The 19389-nt window shown below is 39.1% G+C and overlaps 1 protein-coding gene across 1 annotated transcript in view; it reads right to left on the bottom strand.

Annotated features, from left to right (window-relative positions):
* Window positions 1-19389, bottom strand: part of PTPN13 (protein tyrosine phosphatase non-receptor type 13) — a 101369-nt gene that overhangs the window by 51017 nt on the left and 30963 nt on the right. The window contains exons 6-8 of the mRNA XM_075708877.1: window positions 14556-15119; window positions 4302-4397; window positions 2328-2427 (exon numbers count right to left, since the gene is read on the bottom strand). Of these exons, the coding sequence (XP_075564992.1) occupies window positions 2328-2427; window positions 4302-4397; window positions 14556-15119 (760 nt within the window). The remainder of the gene's footprint in view (window positions 1-2327; window positions 2428-4301; window positions 4398-14555; window positions 15120-19389) is intronic.

The raw sequence follows: 19389 nt of genomic DNA on the forward strand, positions 1-19389 counted from the left end.
ATCTTTTAGCAAAGGCACAGAGAGGAGGCCAAGAAGAAACAGTAGAGTCAAAAAAATGCTAAGCCTTGAAGTAAGACTGTATAGTCACATACATGTAAAATTCATTCCACTGCTAAGCACAACAGGTAAGTCTATGCTGTACTTACAAAACAGCATTTTCCTTCTAGATTTCACACATATACAAATTACATCCATTAAAGGTACCAGTCTTAACAGAGCAACATAAAGTGAAATAATGTAAAACGAACCATGAGAAACTATGTACTGTTTTACCACAGCATTTTTACTTGCATAATAGGCCTGATTCATTTACAACAATGTGACTCATTTACATACCACATACTCCTTTTCATTTCTGAAACATTTTGCAAATAGAAACAAAAATTCTCTATCAGCATCTGCAAATTACTGCTGTTTTATTTTAAAGCATTGCTACAGTGTTGAATTGGCAACTCTCCTGGGTTCAAGTTGAAGAAGAATGAAGGTTGACTTAGCCATATTCACCAAAAGAAAAAAAAACAATGCCAAATAAGTTAAGAAAGCTATACACTCATTCTGTATACACAGTAGTAATAATCTACTTTGCCATTTTAGTGTGGTGCTAAGACAACATAAAATGCAAAGCAGAAATTTACAGCCCTTTAACAGGGTTACATAGAACAAACCTGTAACCCGAGTCCTTGAAAGTTTGCCGTAAAAGCTCACATACTAGCCAAAACCCTCTTATGTCAAGACAGGCTGGATTTCTGAGACTGGACGCTGCAGTTTAACACATATGCTGTTACATGAATAGATACGACATTCCTGCCAGCAAAGCAGTGTTGACCCAGCTAAGCAATGCCTAAGTATTTCTCCCCTACAAGAAATGCCAATATATACTTTTCTAAATGACTTTGCATTTTTCAGGCAAAGTGCAAGTAGTAAGAAAACCAATGCAGCTGCTCAGCAGATCACCAAAAGCTGTAAGATTTCCAAGTAACTGTTCTCTTGTTCATCTGCACTCCGATACAGCTCATCTGAGACCCTGCCTTACTCAGATCCATTTAAGGCACACAATATAGTACAAGAAGCAGATGTTCATTTATTTTCGTCTACATGTTCAAAGCATGGCTCTAGGCCTTACTCATTGCACATCACCCTATACATTAAATGAACATGGAGGACACATTTGACAGCCTTGCCACATTGCCTGAAACAGTTCCAATCTTCAGACACCTCTAAGTTTCTTTAATATGACAGAGCAGGATTCCCATCCAACTTACACCAAAAACATAAACATCCTAAAATATTGAGCACAGCAGCAGTCTTTCTCCTGACCTACCCCAAACAAAGCAAAAAGCTGCTGAGAGAAGGCTTTGTTGTTGTAACATGGTGAGGGAAGAGGGGGGAAAACACGTCTTTTTTTTTTTTTCTTCTTTTTTTCTTCTTTTTCCCTTACTACAAAAATTATTTGAATCATTTTGATAAAATATTCCAAGGTGATTCAGCATCTGGCAGAGACTAGCAGAAGAAAATTTTCCATCCAAAAGGTCAATAGCAATAAAAATTCTCAAACATTTAGAATGGAACCACTCCCAAACCTAACAGGTATGGCAAGATACGCTTCTGCTGTACAAAGATGCTGTATTAAGGTGACGTATAAAGCAGAAGCTACTTTTTAAAGCAAAATTGATGAACAGCACTTGAAAAAATAACACCCAAACAGATGTAATATTCAAATACATAGCACAGCAAAATAAATTTCAAAAAGCATAAATTATTACTGAATTGCCCTGCCTCATCAGTGCTGAGGTATTAAAAAAAAAAAATTAATCCAAACAGAACATAAACTAAGAGCTTGCCAGAATAACCAAATGTATGGCTTTTGTCTTATTTCAAAGAAATAAGCATGCTATTATTTCTTTATTAAATAAAAAAGAAAAGCAAATTAATCTGTATTAATATCAATACTTTCCAAAACTTTATTTTAGAAAAGTATAATGAAAATAAAAATGGTTAAATATTTCCAAGCAGAACATAACTCCAGCCCCTGACCTTCTGACAGATACACCAACTTGATAGAGCACAACCCAGTCTCCATTAAATACAGGAACTGAACTTGGAGTCCTAACTGATATGCTTACCTCTACACCACAGTGCATCACAAGACTTTTACTTCAGACTACAATATGCAATTCTGAAATGCTATTTTCTTTCAAGTACAACATGCCATTTTTTTAACCTTAAGTGGAAGCTGGGATGGGAGTGAAAAATTTGCTTGCAGATTTAGAATACTTTCTTTGATAAAGACAAGGCACTCCAAGACATACTGTTTTCACAGGGTTTACCTTGACCTCTGAGAATTAGCTTGACTTGATGTGGAGATATCATCAGCACCTGGCAAAGCACCACTGGCATCATCCCTCTTGAAACCTTCATTTCTTCTCACTAGCAAATCAAAAGACAAATTAATACCTGACTGTGCAACAAAGCACACAGAGTAATTCTGTCTAAAAATCAAGGACTTAGCAGCTATATGAGATTACTTAGAAGGAATCAGATTCATGTTTCTTGCACAATGGCATTACAGTATTAGACAAACTAGCATTATGAAGTTGATTTCAGTTTTCAAAGCAATCTTATAGTTTTCCCCTACGAAGACAGCTGCACTACAAAAAGTCCTTCGAAGAAGAATACTAAGGAATGCCTAAAAGAAACCACAATTAAAAAAACCTCCACACAACCGCATGGACACCTTTCCAAGGTGACACGTTTCTTTGTCAGCCATGAGTTGAGACACATACATGGCAGAGACATCATACAAAACCACTCCAGAACAGAAATAGAGCAGCTAGGTAAAGTAATTTTGCATCCAGTTCACAAGAAGGGAATTAAGAAACCAGTATATATATTGCTGAGCTGCTGTGTTTAATTTTTGTCCCTGGAATCTGACACCTCCTTAGAATTTTTTTTTTTTTTTTTTTTTACAATATACTAACCTGCTATTTGTAATAGTTATCTCCTTTGCTGCTATGTCTTCTTGTTACAGCACCTGAGATCCTACACTTAGAGCTTGATTTTGCGAACTACTTTGCTTTCATCTCTTACTGTACCCTCAATAAACAGAGCTAGCAGGAGAGCTCTTGCAGAACACATTATAGCCACGGTGATTTAGAAAGAGTTCTTTTGGACAGTCATTTCACCAAGTCCAGCAATACTACTACTAGTAGCCAGAAAGCAGCTCTCTCTTGCCTGTACAAACTTAGGAGTTGTTGACTTTCGACTGGAACACATAAACAGCCTGTTCTAAATGGCAAGAAAATGAAGGGAAATGCGTTACAGGAGCCTTGCTACTTGTTACTGCTCCTTAGGCTCCTGGCTCAGTAAAGTAGGAGAACAGACAAAGACAAGGAAGGTTGAGAGAGCTGCGAGTACAGGGAGGCTGGGTTGGAATTTTGTGTGTACAGAATACATACAGTGCAGCTATACTCTAGCTTCCTAACTATTGCTTTCTTTCCTTATTTTCATCAAATGGTTTGTCTCCATCAATTTTAATGATTCTCCGAAGCTGATTATTTCAACTGTGCTCTCCTCTTGACTTTTCACCATTCTAGCACTTCTTTCAAAAAATGTTCCAAGCATTTCCTTCCATGCTGTGCTTCCACTGTGTAAAGAAAACCCTTCCTGCCATATATCAGTGAACAACCCTTCGTACCATCTCCTGCTTTTCCAAGCCATTCATTTCACAGAACTTACCTAAATTTATCATAAAACCAGCCTGTACTACATACTACTTTTGCGTTACACTGAAATCCTTGGCCTATAAATTATCAACCATTTAACCCTCACAGTAAAACCCACCGATATAAAAATAATTAAACCATGTATGTCCCATATAAAGCTTTTGTAATTTACTGTTCTTGTACACTAACAACAACTTGATCATTTTTGTGCCTCTGAAGACAGCATTTTAAAACAAGCACTCTGGTAAAAAGTTAAGCATTTCCAGCTTTTCCTACCAAGTTCCCTTCCAGAGTACTAAATGTCAAACTCATTTCTGAACAGACTGCCAATTTTGCTGAACTGTACCCAATGTTGTAATTACATGAGATCAACTTACAAGGTCATTATTAGTGGTAATTATCAAGCCCCCTACTAAAGATTTAACTTCATAATTTTTGGGTCTATTTTTCATCTTGAACTTTTTTCTTTAGTTTTTTAATTTGTTTGTTTTGGGGGGGGGGGTTGTTTGTTTGTTTGGTGGTGGTGGGGGAATTCTTGGGTGGGGTTTTTTGGTTTTGGTTTTTAAACACAGGCCTTACCTTGCCTGAAATCTGGTTCCGAAGAAATAACAGATGGACTTTCACTTGAAGTACTACAAACGTCGCTGTGGTAAGATTTGTACCTTCTCAAAGGCTCTGAAAGTTTAAATCACGGTATCAGAAGAGTAAGAGAGCAACATTTCTAATGCAAAAATCAAACACAAATTAACATTTGAAATTCACTGAAATCTTTTCAAAACATTTTTAAATGCCCATCTGCGGCTATGGAGTCTGAAAGCAAACTCTCAGTGGATGCTGTGCAGTCCCATTCTTTCCCTGCAGCCTGAGGGTTCTGCGGTCTGCCTGGACTCTCTTGGCTAGCCTAGCAGAGCCACCTCCTCTGAACTTCTCTCTCATCATCACTTCCAAGTTAAAACTAATATTTAAAAAACCCAGAAAACCCCAAGACAAAAACCAATCACTCGTGCAAACAAAACTGATGAAAACATTTGGTGTTCACCTCTTGCATGTAGAAAGCAACCACCAGGACTCAGTCCCTGGTTCCTTCATGATGAAAAAGGAAAAATAACCACAGAGACAAAGCAGGAACTGGAAAATTTTAATTCATTCACCTCATCTTTGTCATCCACAAAATATGATTAACAATCAATTAACAAGCCCCTATAGGATATTTAATTAACCAGAACAGCTAAATGCATGTGATGAGAAATCAATACAACAGTCTCCGTTCCTACTCTCAGTGGATTCTTTAAATAACACACTGGAGCAAAGGACTCCAAAGAAGAGGTATGTACTTGGCATTTGCAACAATCTCCCAAAACTCTCCTATGCACAAGTCAGTGAACAACCACATAGTGTGCATAAAAGCAGAAAGCAAAACAAAAAAAGTCCCCACATTTTGCTATTACCAATGCTTCACTGTCTAAGTGAGAGAACACTTCAGGTATCTTTATTTGCAGAAGGCTGTGTCTGGTCCAACTACAGTTAATGTTTTTGAAAACAAAAGTGATGAGATAGAACACATGTAACTGCTGTGAAGACAAGTGCAAGTCCCTATAGCAAGGAATATAAAATGTAAGAATACAAAATGGGGAATACATGAGAAGATGAGTCTGGACACTGCAAAAAGGAAGTTGGAGGTTCCGACTTCCCACATCCAGAAAAGAAAATGCCTGGTGAAAATTCCTGTGAGAACAATAAACCTGCAGCATAACCTGTATTAGGTCAGCGGACAAGTTAGACATGCAGTCAACAGCACTATTCAGTCAGACTTCCTACAGAAGCAGGGAAAACTCCAAATAGGAAAAAGGCATGAAAAGAGATAAGATAATGCAGTAGACCAAGACTAAGGACAAGTTCACGTTAATTTTGGACTCTCTGTTTCCAAAACCTTCCTCCCTAAAAGCCAGCATTTTCCCCATTTCTACCAGCTCACTTGCGTTGTGCAGTTCCCCACTGTCCCACCAAATACAAGACTCTCTAACAAAACTGGGAAAAGTAATCAAAGTCACCAGTCAACCCATGAAACCAACTGCTCCCACCAGCACAGCTTAGCAGCATAAAACGCAATTAATCCTAAGGACACTTCACACTACTCTCAGAAATGAGCAATACTGCTTGCACATTTGCAAACCAACCTACAGCAATATGAATTCACTGGTAAGGGTGTGTGTGGGGGGTGGGGTTGCCTCAGTCTTTCCTAATGGTTACTTTCAGCATTCTGGATTTTACAACAAAAAAATCTACCGCCAATCTAGCAATTACTTGCCTAACAAGGGAAATAAAAACCAAATTCAGTGGGTAGCTTTTGGAGATGTATTTTTAAAATGCTCCCACCCCTCTAAGTGAGGCATCAATCCAAACATGATACTGGAGCTACAGTACAGAAACATTCAACTGAAAACAGATCTCTTCTTTCCCAGTAGTTTTATTAGCTGTAGGTTTTTCAAGTGTGCTAAATTGACTTTGAAGCAAGAGGATGGAAAGGGAACAATAAAATATAACATGAGATTTTAAACAGATTTAGCTTTTTCCACCTAGTCAGCAGCCTGGGCTTCCTGAATTGCACACAAATCGCGCCTCCATCCTGGTTCTTCCAGACATGAAATTTTGCAAAAAATAAATGTAAAGTAGTAAAACAGAAATATGCAGTTAAAACACAAAACAAGTGTTTGTATGCGGTGGTGTGATATCTGACTCTGCAGGGTATTTGACTTCTCTTGACTCATCCTGTTAGCAGGAGTTGGCACCCTGCTGTAGGCCAAGGGGTAAGTTCATGAGCCAAGAAACATAAAGCAAGATTCCCAATCACTGCTTATCTCAATGTTTTCACAGACCTCCACATGAGGCCCAGCTAGGTTTAAACCTATTCTCCCAGCATTCACAAGTAGAGACAGAGATGGGTCCACCCTCCTTTCTTGCCACATCTTTCTCCCTAAGCAAGGCCATACAACTTATCCCAATAACACAAGCAAAAGTATTCTCATCCTCCTGAGGCATTTTACAACCTTTTCACCTGGGGCTGCATCAATGACTATCAGCCTGTTCCGCCTAGGGACAAAAGTTTAGAGGCAATTAAGAAGCTACAGCCTGAAATTTGGGATAAATTCTCTAGATTTTTCTTTGCTTTGGTCAGTTTAGGGAAAACATACACAGATGTGGAACTGTGCTGCTGGGGCATCTTCTCTTTGGCAACCATCTTCCAATTCTCTGCTGGTACATACTATGTATACCCTATCTAGGCACACCCCCTACACATCCCCCCAACACCACACCTCCTCTTAACCAAACAATCTTTTCTGGGGCATGGTCAGGATATGCACTGCAGACCTGCAAACATTCAATTACATTCTAAATATTGAGACTACCGTATCTATAATGCTTGCAAAATTACCCAAATAATCTATGCTGTCTCCTCTCCTCTAGCAAATTGTCCTCAATTCTAACATGTCATATTAAGATTTAACTTCAGAGAAGGCACTTGGATCACGTCCAAGCCAAACTTTTAATTAAGAACTGGCTTCCAAAGGTCACAAAGTCCCAATTCTGGGATCAAGTTAAAGTTAAGCTTTTCATACAACAGTTTCAAAAATAAGAACAAACTTCTAACCTGTCTGGCTGGAAAGGAACAAAGATGACATCAATAAAAGCTCAAGACAACAATGAAACACCTTATCTCCCATATCTACAATTTTCCGTGGGATTTTTGAATGGTCTTGGTTTGTTGTTCTGTTTTGGGGGTAGTTTATTTTGTTTGGTTGGTGTTTTTTAAAAAATTTTTGGTGACTGAAGAGAGACTTCAGAATTGATTTAACTTCTAGAAACATCAAGCACATTATAGCAAAAATTATTCTACCAGTTACCCTTCTTAACATTTCAGTATTTAGATTACAGTCTCTTACCAGAACACTTCAAGTCATTTCATACCTTAGTAGAAAGACAAACCTGAGTTTAAGCATGTTTTAAGAGTCCATAACCGAAATGGATATATAAAACTTGTACTAATAAGTTAACACACGGTAGCACCACGATACAGAGATGAACGAAGCATTACAACCTGAAGAATCTCTGTCTGTGCTTCTTAGTGCTGCAGTGGTGCTTTCTCAAACTCCCTATCAAAGACAGCAGAGCACAACCTTACAGGCACCTAACACAGCCTAAAATAACAAAACACACTATTTACGCAAGGCAAGACATACAAGCCCAGACAAGTAATTTACAGAAAGCTTCATCTCAGCCAACTTCAACAGAAATCAGAGAACCACATTTAGCTTGGAATTTCATTATGCTGAACACGACTCCCATTAGATGTACAGGTTTTTAAATACACATTATTACAGAATTATTACTGGCTGTACAGAGAAGGAAAAGGACAGAGAAGATGGCAGAGTTAAACAGGCAGTTTCATGACAGGGAAGGAGCTCTTGTTTGCTCTTTGAGGTTTACTGGTGGGTGTCTCTATTACGTAAGTATTACTATAATACCATTTAAAACACATTAACTGTCCTTTACGAGAAGCTGGGACTTGCTTCTTTCACAAGAGTTTAACCAATAGGTTAGCATCATATTTACTCTTCCTTTTCCTCTTTTCATTTAAGAAAACTTGAATTATCTTATGCAAGGCAGCATAGGTTTAACAGGAAAAATGTAGAGATCCAGAATAAATCCCTTGTAAGGATTCACATCCAACAAGTACACAAGGGAAACAAATCCATTCAGCCTTCCAGGGGAGCAGGCTCATTTTAACTTCCAAGATTTCCACCACCCATATTCTAAAGGAAAAAGCTGTATTGTGCATGCAACCCAAGTCACCAGCCATTCAGGTGACTCCCTAGAGAGCCCAAGGGACATCTGATGCATAGGGTCTAGCAGGATCCGAGCGACAGAAAGAAACACAGCCTTGTAAAATTGCAGAAAACACATCTCTAGGGCTAGGCTGGAAAGGAAAACAGCAGGGTTAAAAATAACAACTCCAGGATCTGGTAAGAACTTAGAGAGACACCCTTCTTTTTTGCCATCTAGGATAAGGTATGTAAATGGACACAGACTGAAAGTGTGGCCAGTAAAGTTGTTTGTTTGATTTAAATGTTTTATCCAACTGAGAATGTAATGTGTTGACTAAAAATTTATAATCCCAGACTGTGTGAGCTGCTGAAAGCTTGATAAAGCAGATGCCACTTTGCTGTGCAATTATGGAACTGTAAGAGCTATTTTACTACCTTATGTTAAACTATGTAATTCAGAACAAAATAACAGTGGCTGATGCCAGAGTACTTGTACTTTACAGAAATCCCACAAACATTTCTTTTTCCTTGAAAAGCCAACTTCTGTAGTCTCAGTAAAATTAACAACTGAAAGTTTTCTGTCTAAAATAGTATCAGTCCATCATCCTACCCTTCATTAATATGATTTCTGAACACTGTTCTAACTGAACCTTCTCCTTACCGGACGTACCAAATGCACGAGAATCCATTTTGCCACCACTGAATTTAAATCATACTGCAGCACAATGATCATAAGATGTCTAAACTGAGCCTCAATTTGCTTTCACATGCAAACAGATATACCATTGTGAGTAACTCGCATTTCCTCTGCTTAGCCTACACGTGAACTGAGTACATACAATTCAAGAGAAAAAGAAAGCATGCACACTTCACTGAACTTGCAGAGGTAAGTTTGTAAAGCAGCTTTCCTCTTTTGCCCTAAATCCAATCTCCCATTTAACCCACTTCTACAGAAGCTCCCGAATTCACATCTCTGGGGCTTCATTTGCTGGGATAAATTTACTACCAACAGCTGGCCTGATTACCTGCAGAAGTTTTCCCTTATTCAAAAATGCAGCTTCAAACTAAGAGAGCTTTTAAAATGCAGGCATTTAGAGTGTCCCTAGCTGTAACTCCACACCTAAGCATGTGCAGTCATAATATGGAAGCTTTATAAATGGGGTCCAGATGAGTCTTCAGGGTAGCTAATGAAAGCATTGCTTTGTGAGATAAAGACACAGAAAACTTAGGAAGCAGAGACCCATCTCTAGAAACACAGAGTATTACTGCCTCTTCCTGCTGATGGTATGAAGCAGAAAGCAGTAAGGGGGGGGGGGGGGGAGAAGTACTTAATCATCTCAAGTTTTTGTTGGAAAAATCAAAGGTAAAAAGAGAGGAATAAACACAACTTGAAGCTCTGGGATTCACATGGTTCCCAACTGCAAAAACATTTAACAAAGGCTTGAGAATATTCCCAAACCACCCCCATTCACCCACCCCTGGATTCAGCATTCCAAAGCTTCAGCAAGATCAGCTTTCTTGGTATCCTCCCCTCTTTTTCCTCCCTGCCTGCTACTTAACCCACAGCCAGCTAACATTACTACTCTCCCAACTGGTTTTGTGCTCCTGTATTCAACCAGGACGTAGGCAATATTCACACCTTGCTCCCTTGTGCATCTCATTTACAACATCCTCATAAGCGAACTGCATATAAAAAAGAATCATAGAATCATAGAATTGTCTAGGTTGGAAAAGACCTTTAAGATCATCCAGTCCAACCATTAACCTACACTACCAAGCCCACCTAAACCAATCAAGGGTAGACTAGACTAAACCATATCCCGAAGTACCATTCCGAAGAATGCACATTCACTCAAGTAACACAAACCAATTCACTTTGAATTATCCATACATTTGAAACAAGGGAGGGGGTGGAGCTGCCTGAGCAAATAAAAGGGAGAGATTCATACAAGGCTACTGTCTGACAGCCTTCTGCCTTTCTGTTGTGCCATTTCAAGGTAGGCCTGCAATACAAAAACCGAAGTCTGTTTACACTTCATAACCTTCAGAAGATACGATCAGTTTTGTGGGTGAGAAGGCAAAGAAAGCTGGGAGTAAGGGAGAACAGATGATGCTTTCACGCTCTTGAGTGGCAATGCAGGCTTGCAAAATGTGAAAGGTAGAATATTATTTTCTCTCTGAAATGGGACACTATCAGTTGGTGCCAAGCAATGATTTCCAAGTTTCGAAAGAACAACAAAACCAAAATCTGCTCCCCTGGTACAGATAAACTGCTTGGGTTTAACACCTCACAACTTCACAACACCTCACAACAATTCTGGCTAAGCTTAAAAAAAACCTACATAACAAAACCAAGAATGAACAATAGCAGCGGAGATGCAGACCCTTATGGGAGCATCTCTTGGCAAGATTAACACATATTTTTGGAGTCTGTTCTTAGTGTTCAAAATTGGATACACCTGCAGTCAAATAGCAGTCTCTTTCCCTTCCTCTTCCCCCCATCTGGCTAAGCACCTAATCATCAACAATCATCTTTTGTATACAAGAGATAAACAACCTCAACTCTGAAACTGTACAGCAGAATAACATATAAAACAGCAAGTTCATGATCAAGGCACTTGCAATGACACTGTCCTTGGAGGCTTGTGAGGCTAAATCTGACATGTTCCAACTGTAGATTATAGTGCAGTTTAGATGCTCTGCAGCTCACTACAAACTACTCTATTACAGCACAGCTGTAATTAAAGCTCTGTCATTCTTTCCACTGTAAACTCTACTTTTCAGGAGTTTATAATTTGGATCGTAAAAATCTGTTCTGAGTGAAAGCTTGGCACACCAGAGCCTGTGCATGAGAACATTTTCCAAGACAGTCAGCTCCTCAAGGTTTTATAAATAACAAAAAAGTTTGCCAGCTTAACCCAAAATAAGTTAAAGAAGAAATAAGCCACATGCCACTTAAGTTCCTTTGTAGTTTGAGGAGGGAAGTTTTATCTGGCCAAGTTTAACCCGCAGGGAGTCCAGTGCCACTTCACAATTCAGAAACTGAAAACCAACATACAGCTGAAAGCAAAGGCTTACCACAATTTACACAGACTTAACTGTAACCTAGACCTGGACTCAACCAAATTGAATATCCCCAAACCTACCAAAGAGAAGGCATATTGTGTCCTCTCTACTAAACCCAACCACCAACCCTGTTCCCATGACTCCTTGCCCATTCCCCACCCCGCCCCCAGACAAACAGAACCCTTATTCCTGTATACACAAGCTTTCAAAATACCTTACTCTCTTTCTCTGTTTTTCCTTTCAATGCCTCTCTCCTTTGAGGTTGTGCTGTGTCCCATGTAGGGAAAGGGTAGCAGTTGCTGTCTTGTTTTCTGTGGACTTCTTTCCACTCCATTTCTAGCTCTTGGTCACCTGTCCACTATGTGACTACCAGCTGCAGGCAGTAAGATACCCTTGCATCAAGCACTGACCAAGAAACTGCCACCGCTACCTTTATCAAGCTAGGTGACATATTTTACCACAGCTTTCCACGCAGTTGCTTGTTTCTCTCAGCTACACTGGGTTTATGTCAGAATAGCAATTCCACAGACACTTGATAATGCCTGACATTTGGAAATATCTATCTACCCACTAAGTGCTTGAAAATTACATACAGTAGTAATGCACAAAAAACTTACAGACTGTATTTTTCATTTCTGTGACAGATGAAACCAGCAATAGACTCTTTTTATGAAAGATCTCAAGGGACTCATCAATTGTAAATAAGATGTGAGATACAGAATAGTAAGACGGGACAAAAAAGGAAAAGGAAAAGGGAAAGAAGTCTTAATAGACTAGCAGAATTGATGTATTAAGGGTTTTGTGAATCTGCTCATTAAGGCAGAACAGAATACTTTCAGTCAGGCTTCTCACGCCCTGTGAAGCACAGCAGCAACTAACTCCTATGTGAAAAAGTATTCCCCATCCATCTTACTAAATTACTCCTTTAAACTGTCTCATTAAAAATTCACATCCATAACTAGGTTCTGGCTCAAAACTTTTCTTGAAGAAGTTAATGGACAAAAAAAAAAAAATGGAGACCCTAAAATAAAACAGCAGAGCACACACTCCTAACTTCAAGAGTGAAACATACCTCCTTCCGCTGCTGAGAGTAGAAAACTCAGAAGACAAGAACATTGCAACCTAGCTATCTGTTAAGAAACTATCTTCATTTTTTTCTAGCAAGTAACAACTGTGAATTCAGAAGGATGGGCAGTGAGTCATTAGCTGTTGCCTCAATATTCCCTATACAGATTTGTCACTCAGCTCCTGTGACTATTAAGCCCAATTCCCGGTTCACTTTGACTGCACTTTCACCCATTCCCTTTATGAATCGAGTAGTTTCATACATCTGAACTATCTCAGTTTGCAAGGCACGGGCATGTTATGTTTTCTGCTGTCTCCCAATCCGTTTGAATGAGAATGATAAACTCTTGCTCATCGATGGGTTTGGCCAAGCTTTTGGTTTTGCTGTTGTGCAACACACAAACCTGCACTCCCGAACAACAAGGCTATTGAGCTTTCCCAGTGCAGGGAGTGGCCTCCTCTTAAACTTTGTCAGCTGCCTATCTCTAAAGATCCAAGTTGACTCATACACTTGAAATGGTCCCCTTCAATTTCAGACTCTTAAACCAAAAACCAACCAACCTTCCCCATACCTCATCAGACATCTCAGTAGATAATGACAGATGGTGAACTTCTATTGAGATAAACAATGGTATCTCCACAGTACTACTTCCATCTATGTTCATTCCTTCACATTATAATGTAACCTTCATCAGAAGATGCTAATTTGATAGCATAAAAAAACCCCCTCCAGCTGTCTTGTCTTCACAGCTTGTACAGAAGTCACAGTAGCTTTTCAAACTACCTATGCCATTTCAATAACACTCCTCTCTGGAGCACAAGGCTCACATGCATAGGAGAGAAATAATTGGCTTCCCATGCTAACTGCAATGTAAGCATCTCCCGAGATGGCCACAAGGGGCACTAATATGCATTTTTAGAAATTCAACCTTGATAAAAGGCTTTATCATCTCTCCTTAAAAAGGAGGTGTTTACACCTCAGTACAGGAAAAGGAAGCAACAGCTGGGGTTCCCCCCTCCCCCCGCCCCATTATTTCTGTCACACAACAGACAGGCAGCCATGAGTTTTCAACTGTATGGATTTTGAATGCACCTGAATAAATGACTGAGCTGGCTCTGTACATACAGCTCTTCTACCATATACCTTAGATGACAAAGTTATGCCTTCTGCCCCATCACAAGCAGGATCCGACTCTGTTCTCAGTTTCTATCGAACTGTCCCAAATTTACAACCCCTGAAAATCACGTCACATTTTGAAAGCAAACAGAATATGCAGTTCCTCTTATAGGGTTCTGTATAAAGACCATTTTACAAGTTTCCACAGAACAAAGACTTTTTTTCCCCCCATGTGTTCTTTTAATTAACTGATGGAACCTGTTGTCAAGTATTCCCACTGAGACAGATCTTAACATCAGTCCAAAAAAAAAAAAAAGTAAAAAAAAAAAGTCATATTTAAGGGCTTAACTGCATCATCCAGAGTTATACAGTGCAAAAACAGAGATCTGGAGGTAAAATTCTCCCCTTCCTCTGGGGTATAAATCCATCTCTAATAGCTGGAGATGAGGATTTTCCTTCAAGGAAAATTACTTGACAATTGGCTGTTACCAACTTTTTTTTCTTTTTCTAATTTTAATTGATGAACTTGATACTGGTTGACTGACAGAGATCACCTATTTTCACCAGGTAAGCAATCTGGACAAGCACATTTATCTTCACTGGCAACAAACATCCTAATGCTTTCACTTTACCTAAAAAAAAGAAGACAAGGCGAAGATCTCTGTAGTTTCAAGAGCTGCTACAAGAGAACTCAAATTTATCATAAAGAGAAATCTTTGTTTAATGACTGGAATACTCAGAAAATCAAAAAGCTTCACTAACCTTCTACATTCATAGCTTCCCTCAGGAGTTGCAACTTCTTTTGTCTCTCTCTTATCCTGTCAAAGGCACTTGATATTGCTGCAGAAGTTGATGTCTCTGGCACATGGCGTGTTTGGTCCAGTTTTTGTGGTCCGAAGACATCCAGTGCTATGCTCCCATCAGAGTATCTTGCTTCCTTGTTTCTGGTAGCAGTAGAAGTCCGTACTGTAAATGTTTCACACTGATGGTTGTGCCCGTGACAGCCTCCAGCATGGTCCCTCTCAGCTGCCTTGTCAGTTGTGCAAAGCAAATCTGTGGAGGAAGCCCATACTTTCCGCTTGGGAGTGACATCTGTATGAAGGTGACCTTTTTTCCCAAACTCACTGGCTTTACACCTATGAGGACAGAAAACATCTTCCTGTCCCGAGCTGTAATCTGCAGAAATGCCCTGGAAAAACTCCTCCTCGCCTTGTGTTCCTCTAATGGACAGAAATCCCATAGACTTGCTAAGTCCTTTGTTAAGCATGGTCTGTTGAGAGAAGTGTGCTTTGTGTCCATCAGGCGCATCGACCATCAATGCTTTTCCTGGAATAAGGAGATATTTCATATATGCAATTTTGTACTTAATACACAAGAGTGCAACACAAGTTACTTACCGTTAAAGTGTATACTGATCACAGATTTTGGCCTTGTTTTTGCCATGCAAAACATTGACATGGCTACTTAAAGGGCTGCCTCAGTCAACAAAGACAGAACTCCAACCAACTCATATCTGACAGGCATTTTATTTATTTTATTTCTGAAGCGCTTAAAAAATTATGGCCTACTATAATTCAGCATCAACGTTTAAAAAAAATTCTATCACATACGTGCTGAAAGTTTTTTTCTCATTATTTTTATTTTTAAAATAGTCTGGACTATCACCGTAAGTACTGTTTAATGATCAATCTGAAATCAGCCATTCCTCTCACCTCTCACACCCAAAGACACCACCTACAATTTTTAATGACAAGTCCAGGTTTGTTGTACAGATTTACAGATGCCCTGCAGTAGTGTCAGTAGTAAGAAAAGCATGACTGTGTAATTAGGAATTTTAAAAATCCTGGATCTTCCTTTAATGACTATTTTTGGTGATGACAGTCTCCACAGATAAAGAATACTTTAAAACAAAACCAACAAAGCTTCTAAGATCAAAGTGATTCTATGAGCCTGTACACTTCATGTTTTGTTAATAAATGGATCAGCCAATACTAATGAACACTGTCTCTTCTCCCTCTCCCTTACCCTAAAATTACTTCCAGAATAAGACAAACTGACAGAGGTGAAATAATATCAATGAAACATGTGCCCTCTGAAGAGTATCATATCATGCTCACTGATAAGTTTTGATGATCATGTATGTCTCAGGCATAAAACTTTCTCAAAGCATTAGCCCCATTTTACAGAACTAATTACAAATATTGGTAAGTACAATCAAATTTCTTAGTATTAACAGATGACCTACAAGTTTACCTTGCATGTTCTTAAGACTTCCTGAGATCAGAGTGAAAGAATTATAGCCATTATAAGAGTAACATCCCAGAGAAAAACTAGGATCAAAGACTACCCAACTGCTACTTACTTTCTCTTAGCAAACTAAAATTTTCTAATGTTTCTGCATTATTAAAGCTGCGAAAATCCATAGTCTATTGTAGATATCACACAGGCAGTAATCTACTCATAACTCCAACTGACCAAGTACATTGCAAAAATTATTATGAAGTCTAACCTTTCCAATCTCCAGCATACACACTGCATTAATATGGCAATCTCAACCTCATCATGACACCCCTGATGAAAAAACCCAACTAAAAATATTCCGTGCTGGGTTGCCTAAGCAATGCCTGCTCACCCAGGTAGAGTCAGTATGGCACGTGATGCTTTTCTTAGAGCTAGCTCTTTCTCTACTGTGGTATTACCATGTACATCTTTTAAGAAGCAGCAGCCTTGAGGACATCCTCACAAAAGAAAGCAGTTGTGAGCTTAAATTACTGCGCTGTATCTACTACTCTCAAAGATGGCTCTGTAGGGCTGCCTGCTACTTTTCCAAAGTCGACTGAAATCAACTTCCCCACTTGCACAGTAGGCTCCTACTAATCTTTATCTTGCCTCCATTATCCTTTCAAATTGAGTTTCATGGAACGCTTTAAGGACACTCATAATTGTACTCGGAAATGCTTTAAAAGCTTATGGCTTTACACCTTTCAACTCTGATATTCTACTTGAAGAGGGGCTGTTAGTTTCCAGTTTCTATTTCTGCAATACTAAACTAACAACAGGTGTTTAAAAAGAGCAAGACTAAAGCCAAACGTGACCAAGAAGCCCCTTGCTTCTTACCAACACACAAATATATGATGGTAAAAATGATAGGGTTCAGATTGTCTAAAAGGTATCTTGTAAGAAATTACACAGAATGAACTAATCTTCTGAAAGGACCTGATGCATCACTTCCTATCATACAAATATGGCTTTAATCCTAAACTCAGGTAAACATAATCTTACATTATTATCTTATTCTCAAGACTATACATCCCTCATAAGGCTGGTGAATTACATATAATACTCACAGACCCAAAAAAGCCTTTTAAAAAAAGCCATTTACTGTGAAGTTCCCACTATCTATCTAAAGCAGTGGGTTGATATCCATTCTGCAAACACATACTTCACATTCACATACATGCACATCAAGGACAGACATTCCTAAACAGGATTTTAACTCAGTCATTTGTGAGAGAGATAAAAAAACAAAATACTGCAGTATTCAAATGATCACCAAAAAAGCGAATCAAAAGGAGCTTTGAGAATCCTCCCAATAATGAGAGTTCAAAGATAATTTTAGGCAGGAAAAAAACCAAACAACCTCCCCTACACACCGATTTAACTTATTTTTGTCAATGTAAAAAAAAAAAAAAAAAGTCTTCAACACTGAAGGTATTTACACGCACAAGACCTTACTGAACAAAATAATGGCAATCAAAGCAGAAAAAAAACAAGAGAAACAGACAGCTGCAACTCCAATATACTACCAAAGCTGTAAATTCAGGATTACTTGGTACATCACCAGTCATGACTCAGAAGAGCATTCCTATTTCAAAAGATCATTTAGGTCTCTGCATGTTGAAGCGTTATCTTGTTTCAGGATCACATCCAGTGAAAAGAGCCACAACGTACTTTTAAGTACCAGCGGGTATCCTCACCATAGCACACCCAGAGACATAAATATATCTGTTGTATGCTGGTGAGAACTGCAGTGAAAGAGTGCAGCTGCCAGTGAAAAAGACTGCTAGTGGGGAAGGAGCATCTTCCCCACCAAAGCTGTAGTTTCCATGGACTTGTAGCATTCAGAGTAAATGTAACAGAAGCTGCTTGCAGTTCATGCAGAGGCTCAGAAGACACAAGCTCCTTGCCTCGGCATGCCAAGAGATGCTTTCTGTTCCCCAAGTCATCCACCCACCTAGGACTTCTTCATGAGGAAAAGTGAATGCCATGAACGCTATCTCATCAGCAGTGACTGGGAAAGTACTCATCATCTCTACAGCTTTGCCACTCATTCAGCTAATTGCATGATGAGACAGGAGATGAGCTGTCCCATCAGGAGGCAGTGCAGGAGGCATTCCACTTGCACACTGCTCTTCCACTCTGCTGAGTGGAGATCTCTACAGGTCTGTCTAACTCATATACACATTGACTTATGCAGCCAACATGAGTTTTAAACATAGTACCAGAAGGAATCTACAGCTGGCCTTAATGTTCAGTCTTGAGACTGTAAAATTCTCTTGGACAGCTTTCATCTTCCCTTTATTACTCTTCCCATTCCCACTTCTGCTTTTCACCAGTCTTGGCATTTCTTCCCATCTTTGCAAAACCAATCCCTCTCTACGTAATGCCAATTCAACAAGCTCTCACCAAACTGGCTCACGGAGTCACCATGAGCTGTTTAAGAATCATCCTTAGAGAAAGGTAAAGAAGAGACTAGGGGGCAAGGAGTGCACAGCCTGCTCAAGTTGGGTATCCTGAGAAGGCAAACCGAAACAAGGCAGGAACACAGAACTTTCAGACCCATACTTTACACCAGCCAAAAATGCATGCTGCTCATGGCACCAGAGAGCAGAGGTCAACAATCAAGGACAAGACTTCTCAGTACAGAAGCAATTCAACTGCAGATACCACTGAAAAAATTGGATTAGGAAACCAGCAATCATTCTAGCCCAATTCTTCTATTTTTAATAACTTAAATCTGTCCTCATCCCTCCTTATTTTTTCTAAGTACTGTTCTACACTTTATTCTAAGTCACAAAATCAGCTGTTAAGGTATTTTCAATTTTTTTTTTCCTGGACTTTCTCAACACACTACCTCAGCGTTATTTAGATCAAGTCTTAAGAGACTGCAGTAAGTCTCTTTCAGCACAAGGCTCACATGTCTAGCTTTCAGCTAACAGTACACCTCCAGAATAGAGCAGACTGGAATCATATGCCCTTCTTTAATACATGTATTTTCAGTTGAATTCATACACAAGTCCAAATTCATTAAGCCAATACGTAGTTTAACCATCAACTTTTTTCCCCCCAGCTTTTATGATGAAAAGTGTGGGAAAATGAAGGGAAGAACTACAGCAAAAAATTATATATGAAGAATAAAGACCCAACTAATGATCAAAAAGAACCTAACTGCATAATGGAACTTTTATGTCTTTAAATTAGAATGGATGGAGAGACTCATGTTATGACCTTCCTTTAAAAAAAAAAAAAAAAAAAAAAAAGGGCTTGTATTTGTAATGGAAACTCTGGAGACCTATCCAAAGTATCCTTACTTAAT

This window comes from Pelecanus crispus, chromosome 4, assembly GCF_030463565.1.
Source record: "Pelecanus crispus isolate bPelCri1 chromosome 4, bPelCri1.pri, whole genome shotgun sequence".
Classification (NCBI taxonomy): domain Eukaryota; kingdom Metazoa; phylum Chordata; class Aves; order Pelecaniformes; family Pelecanidae; genus Pelecanus; species Pelecanus crispus.